Source organism: Salvelinus fontinalis, unplaced genomic scaffold (genome assembly GCF_029448725.1).
Source record: "Salvelinus fontinalis isolate EN_2023a unplaced genomic scaffold, ASM2944872v1 scaffold_1666, whole genome shotgun sequence".
Classification (NCBI taxonomy): Eukaryota; Metazoa; Chordata; class Actinopteri; order Salmoniformes; family Salmonidae; genus Salvelinus; species Salvelinus fontinalis.
In genome coordinates, this window is record NW_026601875.1 from 14,028 (window position 1) to 31,660 (window position 17,633).

The following is a 17,633-nucleotide window of genomic DNA, read 5'->3' on the forward strand; positions in this document are numbered from 1 at the left end:
TCTTCCTCTAACTCTGCCTTGGCAGAGAAGGGCTTGATGAATCATATACAGTATATTGAATTCAGAGTTTCTAGTGTGAAATACAACATTGCTGTCTGCCAAATTAATTAGCAGTATTAAAGCAGTGTAATATACACTGGGTGTACAAAACATGAGTGCTCTTCCCATGACATAGATGGACCAGGTGAATCCAGGTGAAAGCTATGATCCCTTATTGATTTCACAGTGTAGATGAAGAGGAGGAGACAGGTTAGTGAAGGATTTTTAAGCCTTGAGACTATTGAGACATGGATTGTGTATGTGTGCCATTCAGAGGGTGAATGGGGAAGACAAAGTATTGAAGTGCCTTTGAATGGGGTATGGTAGTATGTGCCAGGCACACCGATTTGAGTTTGTCAAGAACTGCAACGCTGCTGGGTTTTTGACGCTCAACATTGTCCCGTGTGTATCAAGATTGGTCCTCCAACCAAAGGACATCCAGCCAGCTGGGGGTTGGCTCCTCTCTTGGGATAACATTTTCCATACTAAAAGCATGTATCTTCTTTAAAAGCACAGCCATGAGTGTATTTCTCCTGTGCGAGGATGAAGTGGACCGACAAATGCCTTCAAACCCCATTTGGAATTTGAGAGTGACCCTGAGTTTAGACTGCGGGTCACTACATACACTCGCCAGCAGCAGTAAACCAAAGAGTGTAAAAGCAATGTATATTCAGTATTCACTCCCTTCATACATAGAGGAAGCACAGTGATGCTAAAGGGATGGGATCTGACCTTGACCCAGCGGCATATCTGTAAAGTATGAGCAGGGTAAGGAGGTTTTCATGAACCACATGAACTGACCAGGGAAAACTCCTGTCCTTGGACAAGGTCTTATTTTAGAGCAAAGAGATGTTAGGCACTGTGTTGTCTGGTACAGAGAACATGAGTAAACTATAACAACAACATATTTTTTTAACACTCCATTTTGCCCTGGTGTTGATCTCTACTCCTGGGTCTTGAAGGTGGCAAGGACACACTCAAGAACACCCACATCAAACCACACCCCCAAGCAAACTCACGTTTGGCTTCTGTCATGGCCGCTTGAGGAGCAATCCAATAAAAACCAGGCCAATTCAGCGGGTGCAGTTATGGACATATGCCATCTATGGCAAAAAGAGGCCTCTTAAAATGGACAAACTTAAACAAAGATGCTATATGTAATTGTATATGGTGGCTGGCGATTGATTGTGAGATAGTGGTCTTTGCACCACGCTTGACCAGCTCCACCTCCTTCTGCAACCCCTTTACTTTCCATCAAAGCCCAGGGATCCTCTTCAAATGTATATGCGTGTGGAGTTGTGCTACGTCCCTCATAACGCTTCTTATTATTGTCTCGAATTCGGGTTGTGCCTTTAGATTGACAAAATGACCAAATATTGACGTCATCAGGGAGGTAGAGGCGATGTGGGGCATGCTCTCATCTGTAGTGGCTGATATGGGGATGGAAGGACTCAATGTGTTGCAGGATTGGATTTATGTTCAATTTGCTCGCTGAAGCTTTCTTTCCCCTCTGATCCTTTGGTGGAATCAGTTAGGTGGTGATTGACTTGCCCATCATTGTGACAATCAGAGATGGAATCTTTGCTATTGTCAGTTTATTCCAAGATCAGCATCCAGCTGTAGTGCTTCGAAGTCCCTGTGATAAGGTTAGCGATAAACTGAACAGATCTACTCTCTTCTACCATTATCTTAAATATCTTTAATGGTCTCTTTGCAAAAGCTAAATTGTCGCTAGGGGACTTTGAAGCAACTATGTGCCGATCTTGGAGGAAACTGACGATGGCAAAGATTATATGCAATTTCAGCTATTGTGGAAGCCAGACAATATAAAGCAAACTTTATTCAAATTACAAAAGGTTGCAGCATACCTTGTGTAAATGGTGAACTCATACATCTGTCAACCCTTGTCAGTGTAATTCATTTCACATTTGCTAGCTGACTAGCTAGCTACCTTTTAGATCGAAGTCCTTTCAGAATGATAGAAGCCCAGCTCCTGTAAATAACCTGCACACACAGCCAGGTAGAAAAATGGCAGAAAAAAGACAGACATCAGAGTATTTTTTTCAGTACACCAAAATGCAAAGTAAGAACCCTAGTAGCCTAATATCTCAAATACTAGTTGATAAAATGTTAATAAGAAAGAAGTGAAATGCTAATGGAAATGTTTCACAATGATGTCATTAGGCAGAGCAGGCAACAGACGGCACACAGACAGAACTAGGGACAGATGGGCAGGGACAGACTGGCAGAGACAGAGAGTCTCAGGTAAGATTGTTGAGTCTTTATTTGGCAACATAATGAAAGGTTCTCTCTTTTTTTAGACTTGTAAAATAGGGGCATAATTGGAAAATGCCATGGATACCCCCACTCTCAACTTAAACTGGTGACTGAACTAAAATGTGTTTAAGGCAATGGTATTGCTGTTGTGGTTAATTGTGTAGTTCTGGGTACCGGTAGTTAGGAGAATGGCAAACATCTTATTTATTTTCTAGGAGACAGACTATGAGGGTGGTGAAAGAGCCAGGGAGAGAAACTTCAGAGGACAGTGTCACAGCCACGGCAAGACCAGGTGTCAACCTTGTTGCCAGCAGCACCAGTATAGGAGACAGTGGCACAGCATTGTCCAGTTACCTCAGTGATGGCACAAAACCATAGCAGCCACACCCACAATTTATTGAACCGCAAACTCTTGCCAACAGAGTGTTGACATTTCAAGAGAGATGGTTTCGCGATTTCCCCTGGCTACATTATAATCCATCAATAAAAGGAGTGTTGTGTTCACTGTAGTCAAGGGTTTTCAAGCCAGCCATATTTTGGCCAAAGAGCAGATGCTGCCTTCATTAGTGCAGGATTTAGGAACTGGAGAAAAGCCATTGAAAAATTCACAGCACATCAAAACTGCCAAACCCACCTCCACTTTGTAACTGTAACAGCACACCAGCTAAATCTAATCAGTGCCCAGTTATCCAGCACGTGGGGTAAACAGCAGAAATGACGAAAGCTACCTTGCACTGTATGAGAAAGCAACAACTTTGATTGACTCCATTGAGACACACTCAAGACGATTTGCTGGCAAAGCAGTGGATCACTATAGGGTAAAAAACTTCGGCTGAAGATGGCGGAGAGTGCAGACGAGATTTCAGCTTGCTCCGAGTAACCTTAACTTTTATCCCTCTCGAACTTACTTAAATGTAACAGAACTTGGCTTATAGTAAACACAATAGAGAACAACACTTATTTGACCGCTAATGTGATCTGAAACTTTGAGAAATGGAAGAAAAAAATGTGCGAAAGAGCAAAGGGAGGAGAAGGCAGTTGCTAGCTGAGCACTTACACATTGCAGAAAAACCACCACCTGACTCCTCAGGAGAAGAAATTGAGGATTCTGGACATTCGGTTGATTCTGAAAATCCAGTCAATTGTCCTGCACCCAAAAAGACACAGAAAGAATTATCTTTGCGCGAACTACAGGTTAACATAATCGATGCTGTCTCTGCAAAGATAAACGAAAGAGCCGATGGTCTGGAGAAAATGATACGCGAAAACACATCAAAAATAGTTGACCTCGAGACCTCTCTGAATCATGCATACAAGAGTATCGAAGAGCTTAAACGTGCAAACACTGCTACTTCTGAGAAATGCACTGCACAAGAGAAGACCATAGCAGACATGCAGGAGCGCTTATCGGAAGCAGAGCGATACCGGAGAATCAAACATGAGGGCTACTGTTATTAGGCCAACCAGAATGGCTGGGGGGAAAAATGGCATTCAAATATAGCCACATCATCAGTAATGAAAGCAATACATAAAAGTTAATATACATCTCTATATTCCACTGAACAGGTGAAATAAAGTTCTGATATACTGTAGTATTTTCTAACATAAAATAAAAATTAACTTTTGGTACATTTATATTCAGTCACTGACTGAGAACCCTTTCTCCCTGGTCTTAGTTGTGGAATACTAAGAGTCGTGCATTGCTGCAAGAGGTCAGCAAGGAGGTGAAGAGAGAGATGAGGCTGGAGCAACGATGGGTCACAAACCAACAGGAAAAAGAGAAAATGGTATGGCTTGGAATTTTAATTTTATGTTTCAACTCTCCTTAGTTGTGGTCACACTACACTTACTAGTTCAAACGGCAGGTTAAGGATAGCCCTGGTCTTAGTCGTGGTCACACTACACTTACTAGTTCAAACGGCAGGTTAAGGATAGCCCTGGTCTTAGTCGTGGTCACACTACACTTACTAGTTCAAACGGCAGGTTAAGGATAGCCCTGGTCTTAGTCGTGGTCACACTACACTTACTAGTTCAAACGGCAGGTTAAGGATAGCCCTGGTCTTAGTCGTGGTCACACTACACTTACTAGTTCAAACGGCAGGTTAAGGATAGCCCTGGTCTTAGTCGTGGTCACACTACACTTACTAGTTCAAACGGCAGGTTAAGGATAGCCCTAGTCTAAGAGCATGCAGTGGGAAAAGCCAGTGTGTTTTGTTGCAAAAAGCATCAATGACTTCACCAACAGAAACAAAATACATGGATCGCAACTTAAAATGATATTGTTTTGATCACTTGCTCCTAGAAATGAGAGAGACAACAGAAAAGATGTCTCAAAGGCCAGAAGAAAGAGAGGCATTCTCCAACCAAGGCAGATTCACAAGACAACCCAGAGAGCATGGACAACATCCTGATATCAGTATCAAATCCTGACAACAACCAATGTGAGACTTTCCTACTGATGTTTGCTTTGAACAGACAGCCAAGTCCTGAAGTATGGTGCAATACATAAGCTCTTTGTAAAGGAATTAGCCAGTAAGAGATGCTTTGATGTTTAGTCTTTGTTTTTATCCCTCATCAGTCGACCCCTCTGATCATCAATCCTTACCTTCTCCAGTGGAACAGAAATGTGACATATGAGAGTAAGAATCTTAATTTATCACTTATAGCGGAGGTGATTTATTTCTGATCCAAACTAGGGCACTACGTAGTGAATAGGCTGTAATTTGTATGTGTTTGTATGTGGTTAACATCTTACTTATGAAAAGTTGTATTTGTGTTTACAGAAACTCTCGGCTCTGTGTCAAAACATGGTTGAAGCAGTGAATCAGAAGTCCATCATCTCTGCCCACAACCTCTGTAAGTAGAAGGCAAGGATTCCTCTCATCTCTCTGTTTAAAATATTTTTAGATTTAGTAAATCAGCATTACTATGAAACGCCACACTGAGATTCAGGGGTGCAACTTTGGTTTTTCGAAGTGGGGCGGACATCTTTTCTTTATCCGGTCAGATAAACACTCCAAACAGCCTACCCGACCGCTCGGAGGCGACCGCATGGTCCTAAAGCACACCGTTCCAATGATAAAACTTGGGGGGCCATTTGTTTATAACATGACAGTTTATCTATAACAATATTTTAACTATATCTTCAATATAGAGTGAAAACCATCATCATCATTTCTTGCCTTAGGTGACTTTTAACTTACTCATTCTATACTCTATGTGTATAGTATAAAGAGTGTTTTGTTCATGTCTTGTAGGTGCTGAGGGCCCAGGGCTGGTTGACTCTGTCTCCTCCACCTTGGTGACCTGTAGCAATCTGATTGGACAAGCTCGCTCCCTTCAGTCCATCACCCAGCAACTGTCGGAAATGTAAGTCTGCACTTTCAAACATTTGTAAATATTTGCTTTTATATGTATGGAATGTGCTGTATAGATATTCCGCAATTGATTAATTGACATGTATGGTCCAGTGAGTTTTATCTGTAAAAGCTGAGGTTCAATCCAATATGGTAGCGGGCCATAATGCATAAACATTATCGTGCAGAAGATGCACCATGACGATGACCTTTACGAGTCCGTGGGTGGCCAGAAACCACTGTCCCCAAGAAGGCGATTACGCCCAGCTCTTCTGTCACAATACTCTCCTCAGGACAACGCCAAGATCCCTGTGCTTTACATCCCCAAGAGGGCTGATCGGAAATCACTGAAGTCAGTTGATCCGAAGGCCCTGAGAGTAGTCAGGTGGGTACTGCAGACCATCTATAGACGCCATGGGTGGCTGGGTCAGGCTAACGACCACAGCAGACAGGCCAAAGAAAGCTTGCTGCTCTGTGATGTCATCCAGGTCCTGCTTGAGAAGCTCTACCACAAGATGGCCACTGCTGGAGATCTACAGGTGGCACCTACCCAAACATATGCCCTACATACTGACAACCGCTTCAAGACGAAGTTGCAGGAGGCTACAGTTGAACCCATCAGCGATATCATCGGACATCTGTCCATCAATCTGCTGAGGTTCGAGTCTTGCTTCGTGCCCAAGAAGAGATGGTCGTCGTCAACCATCCTGGCTAAGAGCGTCTCCGATGACCAACCTGGGGAGCCGAGCTGTGGCTTTGGCTGTGGCCATGGACATCAGCTCCAATGTGGTTGAGAAGCTCAAAGAGGCCTCAGGTAGCAGCAAGACCACTTGCTCGATGACTAGCCTTCGGGACTTTGTCAGAGCCATGACCGTCAGCCATCCAGAGCTCAGCCAGCAGGCCACCTCGGGTGGGTCAAAAATTAACAACATCTACAGGGAGGTTCTGGAGATGGTTGTGACCAAGCTGAGGAGTTTTGTCACCAAAGGGGGATCATTTCACAAGCCCACAGAGCACTTAGCGCAGAAGATGGCGGAGAGCTGCCTCGAGGTAGAATGTGCTTTCATGGAGATTCTGCAGACACTTAAGAGTCACGGAACAGGCGATGAGGCATGCAGCGCCTGGGCAGTTGACTGCATGTCCACGACTATCTCTGACACCATGTTTAAACGTGTGACTGAGGGGGGCTATCCTCCTCATGTTACTCATGTCTCTGGGGCAATGGTCACAAACTGTGGTCCAATCAGAATCAGTGATGTTAACCAGCGCAGCCTATCAAGATCAAGGCTAGAATGTCCAGGTCCTCCGTGAACCTCCTACAAACCACTGTGGAAAAGTTTGTGCATAAGCTGAAGGGTGAGCGGGTGCCCATCCCAGAACTAGGAGAAGGAATGTCTACTTCTACCAGGAGAAGGAATGTCTACTTCTACCAGGCCCCAGCAAGGAAAGGATCCTGGTAAGATCGACAGAGGTATTTCTCTATTTTTTTAAAGAAAATACATGTATATTTTTTCTTGTTTTTTAATTCTATTTTTATTATAAAATGCATAAATAAACAAATGATTCAGCCTTCTTCGCTATTAATACTATGTAATGTTTCCTAAATGTAAATAAAATAATTACCTCTTCTCTCACAGACAACCTACGTACACCACAGAGTGTTCAGAGGAGATTCACTACGGAGCCAACTGAAACGGGAGGAGCTAATTAGTATGCTGTGTGCATTGATGAGCAAATCCATCATTAGCTCCTTGTCTTTGGATAGAGCTTTTCAGGTTCCAGTTGACGCAGTCTCAGGTAGGAGTCCTGAATACCTTTATTGATCCTGTATGATATTCATCACACCTCATATTAGATAGAATTTGGTGCAAAATATGCCATAAGCTACTGTATAGTATTTAATTGAATCCTGATGTATTTTTCTTTCCACAGATACAAAGGAAAGCAGAGCTTCTGCTGTGAAGTTGGGTACGAATGCCAGAACGCCCCCTCCTCGCCCCACCCTCACTATCAGTCAGAGGGATAATAAGCCTGTCCAAGAGGACAGCAGGAGGAGAATCCGACATCTCCGTACTCTTCAGGCTCCCAAGAGGTAAGTAGCCCAGAGGTTAGAGGCAGACCAGTAGTGCTGGAAAGTCGCTGGTTCAAATCCAAGGCAGGGCAATGGGAAAAAATGTGGGAACTGAAATTACAACTGAAGGGCTGGTGGTTTCAGATACATTTTTGAATATCCTTTGCAAGATGGACTAATAAAGTTATATATTTGTATTCCCTTATTCTCTAAAAAAGGGTGGTCAGCTCCATGGACTTGGACATTTTCAGGACCACTAGTAGAAGCAGTGGGATGGTGGGTCAAGCTGGCTTGTCCAGTCAACAGCAACAACAATCTCTTCAGCGAGCCTCCCAGCACCTCTGCAGCCATCTCAAACACATCCCTAGCAGCCTCTGAGATCACTGAGAATTTGGTGTGTAAACTCCTCCAGGGGGATTCTCCAGACTTCATGTCATCCAGCAACCACACCAGCCCAAGCCCCTGAGGAACAACATTCAACTAATGGAACTGCATAAACCTCATTTTCTAAATATCTAGGCTTAATACAAATAATTTTGCAATGACATTATTTGGTCACTTGTTCATGATTTTAATATGATCATTCAAAGTAGACTACCTGAATTTCGCATTTTGAGGTGTAAGCAAAAATACTGGTAAGTAACGCACTAAAGGTTTCCTCGTGTGTCTGTTGTGTAAGCATAGATCATAAAAAGAAAAGAGTGTACGGGAAATATTGACTTCATTCCTTGCCAGCAAATCATGAACGCTGTGAATGTGTTGTAAACATTTCATAGCAATCATAACCAAAGGTTATCTATTATATTGACAAGATAGCCCAGTGACCGCTCTTACAATGGAAATGCATATCCTCAATTAGTAAAGGCGAGTGAGGTAAGGTGGGACCATTTTAGCCCAGATAATGACACCAATGTGTGCGCGTCCTCCGCTATCATTATCAGCAGTTGGCCAGCGCCTCTGAGAGGGCAGATACCCGTGTGAACAACAGGCACAAGTAGTAAGAGGTTATGTAGAAAGAGGAGGAAGGGAAGCGCTACTAAGGTACACTATAGTATATTGGTAAATAGAAGGTGCTCTTTGGTAAAAGGTGTAAATAGGTCATCAAAAAGAAAGGAGGACCAAGGCACTCTTCATATAATTAATTAAAATGCCTTTATTAGTATGGCATGTTCAATAGAAACAAAGTTGTTTAAAAACCGACGCGTTTCGGCTGCATGGCCTTCGTCAGGGAGTATAGAAAAAGGAGTACACAATGTCCTCTTTTGAAAGGCTTTTCCAATTAGCCCTAATTAGAAGAGGGAGTGGTTACCAAATTGGACACACCTAGTAAGCAATAACATACACATGAAAAGGTGAAATACTGTAGCTATGTTATCATGAGCATACAACTCCAAGCTAGAAGCATCAGAACACCCAGAGAGGCAGTTCTAACCTTAAATATGACTGGGAGAAGTGTCCAGAACAAGAAAGCAATATATTCCACAGTATACTAGAACACAGCAAAACATGAACAACAGTCCAAACATAGCTGAGGGCAATAGAGCAAAATGTCCACTAGATGACACTAGATGACAGCAAAATGGACCCATCACAACCCTACAGGAAGGGTGAGAAATCCATATCTTCATTTAAACCAGGGTACTTAGTGGCCTGTAGTTTGTAAATCCAAAAACTTTCCCTTTGGTTTAACTGTTTGAGACGGTCCCCTTTTCTAATAGAGGCTGGAACATGATCAATACCCATAGCTTGTAGGGAGGCAGGATTGCCATGGTGTAAGGACTTGTAGTGCCTAGCCATGGGGTAGTCTTCATTGCCTACCCGTATGGCGTACTTGTGTTCCGCCAAGCGATCTTGAAGGCGTCTCTTTGTCCGTCCAATGTAGAACACCTTGCACTGTGGACATTCTAATCTATAGATGACATAGACCCCATGGCTAGGCACTACAAGTCCTTACACCATGGCAATCCTGCCTCCCTACAAGCTATGGGTATTGATCATGTTCCAGCCTCTATTAGAAAAGGGGACCGTCTCAAACAGTTAAACCAAAGGGAAAGTTTTTGGATTTACAAACTACAGGCCACTAAGTACCCTGGTTTAAATGAAGATATGGATTTCTCACCCTTCCTGTAGGGTTGTGATGGGTCCATTTTGCTGTCATCTAGTGGACATTTTGCTCTATTGCCCTCAGCTATGTTTGGACTGTTGTTCATGTTTTGCTGTGTTCTAGTATACTGTGGAATATATTGCTTTCTTGTTCTGGACACTTCTCCCAGTCATATTTAAGGTTAGAACTGCCTCTCTGGGTGTTCTGATGCTTCTAGCTTGGAGTTGTATGCTCATGATAACATAGCTACAGTATTTCACCTTTTCACGTGTATGTTATTGCTTACTAGGTGTGTCCAATTTGGTAACCACTCCCTCTTCTAATTAGGGCTAATTGGAAAAGCCTTTCAAAAGAGGACATTGTGTACTCCTTTTTCTATACTCCCTGACGAAGGCCATGCAGCCGAAACGCGTCGGTTTTTAAACAACTTTGTTTCTATTGAACATGCCATACTAATAAAGGCATTTTAATTAATTATATGAAGAGTGCCTTGGTCCTCCCTTTCTTTTTAGTAAGAGGTTATGTTCGTAAATTACATCTGGAGTGCCATAGTCCGTTCGTAAATTCAGAGCGCACTCGAGCTTGCTAGCTAACTGTTACTTCGAGACACAAACGAGAGAACACCTCACTCAGACAATTTTACCAGTCCTAGCAGAGCTAGTTTGGGCTGTGTTCATATTATCTAGATCGTTAGTGACTAACTGTGCTGCTAGCAACAATTTAATTCCGTTTTTTTAAACCAACCTTTTCGGACACCTGTTGTATTCAAAGGGTGTTGCGCGTTGGTAAATCCATCAGTTATTCTGCGCTCTGACACTCAAACGAGTAGATAACCTCAATTAATTTACGAACACACTCGGCCGTAGTAGTTTTTCTCAAAGTTGCTGGAATGCCACGTGCATCCACTTATATCAGAACATTAACAGCCGAAACATTACGAAACGTAAATAAGACTCAAGTAATTCGACACTATCATAGACCTCCATATAAAAAAAGATTTATCTCACGCAAGCAGATTTTGGGCGGAGTAAATTCTCTCTCTCCATAGGGCTGGACCATACGATATTAGTACACCTGACCTGCACGCTTTCCTGACTTTTAATAGACTGCACAAGACCAAAACAAATTATATTTCGTTAAATGTCTTGTTTTGTATACTTTGTACAAAATAATAAAATGCAGTACTACAGGATATTTCTTAGCGTAGCTCTTTATTAGCTAGCTATAACTGGCATGTTCACGTATCGCCAACCAGGATCCAACTGACCATGACCTGACCGTGGTCTTAACCAATCATAGCACAGTATGATATGGCGATAAAATGCATCCAATTATAATTCAGTATGTTTACACATATGAATATTACATCCCCCTTTTAAAACAAAATAAAAATGTTTACATATTCTAAGCGTTTCTTTTGAAAACATGCTCTGCAGTTTGAACTCGAGGTAAGTAACCATTTATATTGCTTACGACACCAACTGAATCAACATATACTCTGAACAATGTCCACATGTATGTGGACCTTTGCAGCATCGCGCGGAGGTTTCGGTCGTGCTCTTCCACATTTAGTACACTGTTTGCCTTTAGCTGGGCAATTTCCTTGTTCACCATGCACTTTGTATCCACAATATCCACATGTTTTGGGGCATTTTGAGTCTGTGTCGCTCTGTTTTGGAGTTGTGTCTCTCTCCGTTCTAAAACGCGCTCTCTGTGCACCGGAGGTGTGCTTTGATGTCTGCCTGACTGCGTGCACTACTTGTTCACGTGATGCGCCCGTGTTACCGCGCGAAATGGTTTCATCTGAGCGGGTGCTAGCTCGTGAGATCTGGCTATGTCGATAGCTTTGTCCAGCGTTACCTCAGACCCAACATTCAACAGTTTCTCACTCGCGGTGAGTGTATTCCAAATACAATACGGTGCCTGACCATCTCATCCTTGTTTGCATAATCACAGTCTTTCACAGGCAGACGCAGCTCTGTCACAAACTGTTCAAAAGACTCGCTAGCTCCCTGTACTTTCTCATGGAATTTGTACCTAGCGAATATCGTATTGCTCTTCGGCACAACATATGCTTCAAAACGATCGTAGTATGTTTTCAGTACCTTTGATTCCGCCTCGGTAAGTGTCCATGTGTTGTAAATATCTCTCCCTTTTTCACCACATATGAATATTACAAATGTATATGTTTAACAGACTGTCTGCAGTTGGTTAGTTAGCGTCGATTCGTAGCTACGAAAACTCCGACAAAAGCTCTCATCTGTCAACGTCACCACCGGAAAATTTCAACATTAACGTTACTTTCTGCCTGGCTGGAAGTGTATGAGTTGGTGGGCTCATAGGATCAAATTGAACTGTTCGTATCAGACAGAACCCCGGTATGGTACCAATATACATGTTGATCCCACTTCTGACACCAATGTAATGAAACAGTAGGGAGCAGGTCTTGAACCCTCCACCTCCTAGCCCGAAGTCCGGCGCGCTATCGACTGTGCCGCAAAAGCATGCTCGAGCGGCAGAGTCGATTTCCGCGCTTATAAACCCAGGGTCGTTACACTATGTAGTCTACTATCCACTAACGATAGTCTGCTCATCAATTTTGGGCTAGCTAGTTAACGTTAGCCTAGCTTTCGTTAGCCTACTGAATTGTAATTGGATGCATTTTACCGCCATATCATACTGTGCTATGATTGGTTAAGACCACCCAAATGGTTAGGTGATGGTCAGTTTGATCCTGGTTGGCGATACGTGAACATGCCAGTTATAGCTAGCTAATAAAGAGCTACGTTAAGAAATATCCTGAAATAAGCTTTGAAATTCTCTTTGCTTACAATGTTTTGATTATTGCTTGAACAGTCCCTAAGATTATATTTGGTTGTGGTAGTTGCAAAATACCTATTTTAGATGCAGCAGTTGTTAGCTATAATGCTAACACTCATAGACATAGGCTGGTATCAAAGCTAGCCAAAGAGCTATTTTACTGGTTGATGTGTTTTTGAAGTGTAATGCAGTTGATTGGCAACTATGACACAATTATATTAAGCAGAACATTCATGCAATACTTATAATCCAATTTTATAATTGAAAAGTTGTGTGAAATGCACTCATAATCAACATGTAAATCGTTTTTTAAATTTTTTTATGTTGGCTGTCTGAACGCCCTGTGTTTTCCCTCATGGTTGGGAAATTGTGAATAGCAACTCGGAGTATTGCTGAATGTGATATTTCTGGAGAAGCACTCCTGATCTTGCGCCGATAATGCTCAGTAATATTCGGAATACATTGTGGGGAAAAAATACTTAAGCTCACCATTTGAGCTCCACACAGATTTTCTGCATCTGTAATTAGCAGTATACATAACTAGTGAGTTACTTATTTGCAGGGAGGGGTTTCTGCAACCAAATTGTGTGCTCATCGCCCCGTGCGGAAAAGTTTGCAAACACAGAAAAGGGCCTATTTGGTCTTGATCAATCAGATCAGCTTTTTTGCCAGTCATTGGGCAAAAGATCAGAATTGGGCTGCCTGTGTAAACACAACCTTACCACTTCAATTGTTGCTGAATATTGTCCTTTTTTTCTTTTTGTCCTTTCATCACAGCTGTCCCTTCCTGGTGAAGCACCTGACTGTGTTCATCCCAGCGATTGGAGGAGTGCTGTTTGTGTTTGTGGTCATCTCTCTCCTGCAGACCAGCTTCACTGACCCTGGCATCCTGCCCCGGGCCACGCCGGATGATGCCGCAGACATTGAGAAGCAGATCGGTAAGGGCAAGAAGTACACACTTGAAAGAACAATCCTACTGTCCCCCTCACTTTTACAGCTTTGTGCACTTGTTCACCTACACTACCCAAGTGACAGCATCTGTTTTTCTGTTCCATATTCTGGTCTGTTTGTTTTTGCACTGGTTTTGAGACACTGTAACAGCAACATATATGTTAGTTTCCTGTTTTTTGTTCGAAGCCATGCATTATTCAGCCAGCAAATGGTTGAACCTCCATAATTACAGGCTTCCTCCTCCCTTGAGAGAACCACACACAGTCCCCTCTGACAGAGCATGGTGGGAGGGAGGGATGGATGGCTAGAGGTCTTTGAACTGTTAATGACTCTGCTTGTTGCGGTGTGTGGTCAGCCCCCTGGGCTAATTGCCTCTGCTGTTTAATTGTGTGAGAAATTTAAGACACTCTGGCTCAGTAACGATCCGATCAAAAACGATATCCAATAATCTGGCCTTCGTGCACAGCGTGCACGTCTCTACTTTTGAAGTTCCAAGGAGTGGCACAGCCTTCAGTACCTGACTGGTATTGTCGACCTCGGTAAGCATTGCTGTCTTTTTGCGTGACACGGTAAAAAAAAGTTATAATAACTGTCAATGGATGTCCAAAAAATATTGAATATTGCTTGTCTCCTGTGCTAAAACGTAAGTTTAGTTTGTGGGCATAACAATGAATGAACATGGCGTATTGAAAGTGGATTTTCACGAGTGCCTGAACCCCACCTCACTGCCCACTCATGCAGCTTGCCCCGTTGTCAGTCTGAGTTCGGCTGCTCGGGTTGAATTTCCAGTACAACAGTGGTGATCGCCTCTGTGTTTCTCTCTGGCTCACATCAGAAAATCCCAGCAATCTCTCGCATATAACACCCTTATCATTGACCAAGCATGCAATGATTGACATTTGCCGGATATGTCTGTGGTGTCATCCACCTGGACTGCTATGAAGGGTGCTGAACTGATCTCACTGTCAATTTCACTTTGTATCACGTCTGCGACGTTCTGAATGGCATTCTGTATGGTGTTTGACATGCCTGTAAATATGGTCCTTGTCCCAAGGTGTTCAGCCATAGCAGTATCGAACTCTGCAAATGCATTGACAAGTTCAACCAAATTATCTTTAAGGCTTGTTGCTGACTCGTCATGCCCCCTGAAAACTTGCTCCTGCTGTCCCAGGTACATTGCGATGACCAGTTTCTTCAGAATGTCTCTGTTTTTATTCACCTATTCATTGTGCCTCTGGACACTGATCACTGTGGCCTGGCCGAGAGCCTCGTTGATCCAGACTCGACCAAAGGGCTTAGTTTCAGGCTTCCCATGTGTTTCCATGTCGGTCAAGGGACCTGCCCAGGTTTGCAAGATCAGGAAAAACCAGTGGTGGCCCAAGGGTTGTGGATCAATCGTGTGCTCTTGTCAAATAAAAGGCATGGCCAGCAAAACCGCTTCTTTAGCCTAGCACTCCCAGCTAGCCAGTCGGTTCAATTGTAATTCTGTGTTGAAAGACCGGGTCCCACCCTGTGCTCCTCTCCCCTGCACAATATCAAATTTTGGAGTCACCCTCCCGTTCTTTTTGCTTTTCAGCTGCTGCTCAAACTTGTTTTGAACTAGAAACTCCAGATCTGCATCCATAGCTAGCTACTGCAGGACACAGACCTTAAGCTAACAGTGACGCTTTGGTGTGATTTGCCGAATCCAAACTGGCCTCCTTTTGACTTGTTTTTTGTTTTTGTTGCTGCACCTAGACCATTCAGAGTTGAGCGTTTGGCTTCCGTTTTTATCAATGGAAGCTTAACGCCGGCTACACATAGGCTACTGAGACAGAGGGGTGCTGTTTTCCTCGCTCTGTTTCCTCCTTTGAGATATAGATTCAGCCTGGCCACTTGCGAAATTAACGAAAATGATGAAACGGAGGAGATTAAAAAAACATTGTATATATATTTTTTTATGGGCAAGGCTGGCTTCCCTTGGCGTCCATGAATACACACCACTGACACACACAGCTCAGAGTAGAGAGAGAGAAGTGTTATTTTCTTGCACCAAAATGATATAAAAAAAAGTTGTGTGGTGATACTCTCTGCAACATGGTTTAAGCCTAATGTTTTACATATCTGCTGGTTAGGCCTAATTTCCTAAACTAGATGAATACATCCAGAAAGTTCTTATCAGGAGTATCATACTTAGTTCTGACTAGCTGCCTAATATTCAGCTGTCATTGTGAGGCAAAGTTGTTCTCTTGAGAGTACCTTACACTTTACTGTGAAAGTGGCTCATGCCATGGCGTGATCGAGCCAGTCTATTAATACATCAAATCGACACTCATCTGAAACCTTCTACAGAGCGATTCGACCACCATTGTCCCTGGGTGGGGAATTGTGCTGGGAAGAGGAACTATCATTTCTTCTGCACCTTCATCGTCTCGCTGTCCTTCCTTACAGCCTTCGGCTGCGTCGCCACACATCTAGCACTGAGTACGTAGTCTACACAGCAGACACATCTGGCCGCTGCCCTGGCTTGTGATATTGTGTGCAACTGCTGAGTGGATCCTGATATTATCCTGTCATGGTTTCCTGTAACAATCTTCAATTGCTCTGTCCTCGGGGGCACAAGGAGGCAGAGGCCTTATTTTTGCTCTTCAGGAGAGTCCAGCCAGATATCCTTTTACCAAGACTCTGTGTGTCTAGGGTAACCGATCTGATCCCCTCATAATACCACTCCCTGCCTCCAGTAGTGTGGTGTTAGGGCACCTAAACTGTCATTCACTTCAGTTTCTTGGCCGTATTGCAGAATAAGAATAAGTCTCTTTATCCAGCTGATGTCTCTGATGATACTCAAACCATAAACGTTGTCCTTGACTTTTCTTCCTGCACTGCTGTGGAGCTGGTGATTTGCTTCTTTTCAGTTTGGTCCATCTTGGGCCTCTCAGGCTTCCATACCTACCTGGTTGCTTCTAACCTGACCACAAATGAAGATGTGAGTAAATGCCAATGAGTGTGATGTCTTTGTCACCTTTGGGATATGTGTAATACACTTTAAAGGTCCAGTGCAGCTGTTTTAATCTCAATTCCACATAAATTCCGGGTAACAATACGTATCTTACTGGGATTGTTTTCAATTAAAATTGTAAAAAAGAAACAAATAGCTTCTTAGTAAAGGTCATTTTCTCAAGCAAGAATTTAGCTAGGACTGTTGGTGAGTGGTCTGAGTGGAGAGGGGAAAATGGAATATTGGCTTTTATTGACAGAGGTTTGGAACTCTTTCTTATTGGTCTAACTAATTTACTGCATGGTGGTGTCACTATGATAGGCCAAAACTCCATCCCGCCAAAACAGGAGAAAAGGACATTGTGAAAATGATAATCACAGCATTATTCCAACCTTATAGTGTGGAAAATGTGTGTGCATGCATACATACAGTTGAAGTCGGAAGTTTACATACACTTTTAATGACTCCAACCTAACTCGTTTTTCAACCACTCCACACATTTCTTGATAACAAACTATAGTTTTGGCAAGTCGGTTAGGACATCTACTTTGTGCATGACACAAGTCATTTTCCCAATAATTGTTTACAGACAGATTATTTCACTGTATCACAATTCCAGTGGGTCAGAAGTTTACATACACTAAGTTGACTGTGCCTTTAAACAGCTTGGAAAATTCCAGAAAATGATGTCATGGCTTTAGAAGCTTCTGATAGGCTAAATTACATCATTTGAGTCAATTGGAGGTGTACCTGTGGATGTATTTCAAGGCCTACATTCAAACTCAGTGCCTCATTGCTTGACATCATGGGAAAATGAAATCAGCCAAGACCTCAGGAAAAAAAAATCAGGCCACCACAAGTCTGGTTCATCATTGGGAGCAATTTCCAAATGCCTGAAGGTACCACGTTCATCTGTACAAACAATAGTACACAAGTATAAACACCATGGGACCACGCAGCCATCATACCGCTCAGGAAGGAGACTCGTTCTGTCTCCTAGAGATGAACGTACTTTGGTGCGAAAAGTTCAAATCAATC

General features: G+C 43.0%; 1 protein-coding gene and 1 long non-coding RNA gene across 4 annotated transcripts; one reads left to right on the forward strand and one right to left on the reverse strand.

Annotated features, from left to right (window-relative positions):
- The first annotated feature begins 5,579 nt into the window (after positions 1-5,579).
- On the forward strand, positions 5,580-16,572 carry LOC129849771 (palmitoyltransferase ZDHHC18-B-like). Of its 3 annotated transcripts, none has more exons than XM_055916530.1 (3): positions 11,209-11,295; positions 13,445-13,605; positions 15,950-16,572. In XM_055916530.1, the coding sequence occupies exons 1-3, from the start codon at positions 11,273-11,275 to the stop codon at positions 16,087-16,089; spliced, it is 324 nt and encodes a 107-aa protein (XP_055772505.1). In that variant the 5' UTR covers positions 11,209-11,272; the 3' UTR covers positions 16,090-16,572. The 3 variants fall into 3 exon arrangements, 2 of the variants coding, with proteins under 2 accessions (XP_055772505.1, XP_055772504.1); XM_055916529.1 differs by lacking the exon at positions 11,209-11,295 and adding an exon at positions 11,768-11,968; XR_008758686.1 differs by lacking the exons at positions 11,209-11,295; positions 13,445-13,605; positions 15,950-16,572 and adding exons at positions 5,580-7,469; positions 7,605-7,933.
- Positions 8,877-10,137, reverse strand: LOC129849772 (uncharacterized). The gene is made up of 2 exons (XR_008758687.1): positions 9,722-10,137; positions 8,877-9,066 (listed from the first exon to the last, which is right to left on the reverse strand). It is a non-coding gene; the product is annotated as an uncharacterized LOC129849772 (long non-coding RNA).
- Positions 16,573-17,633: the final 1,061 nt, after the last annotated feature.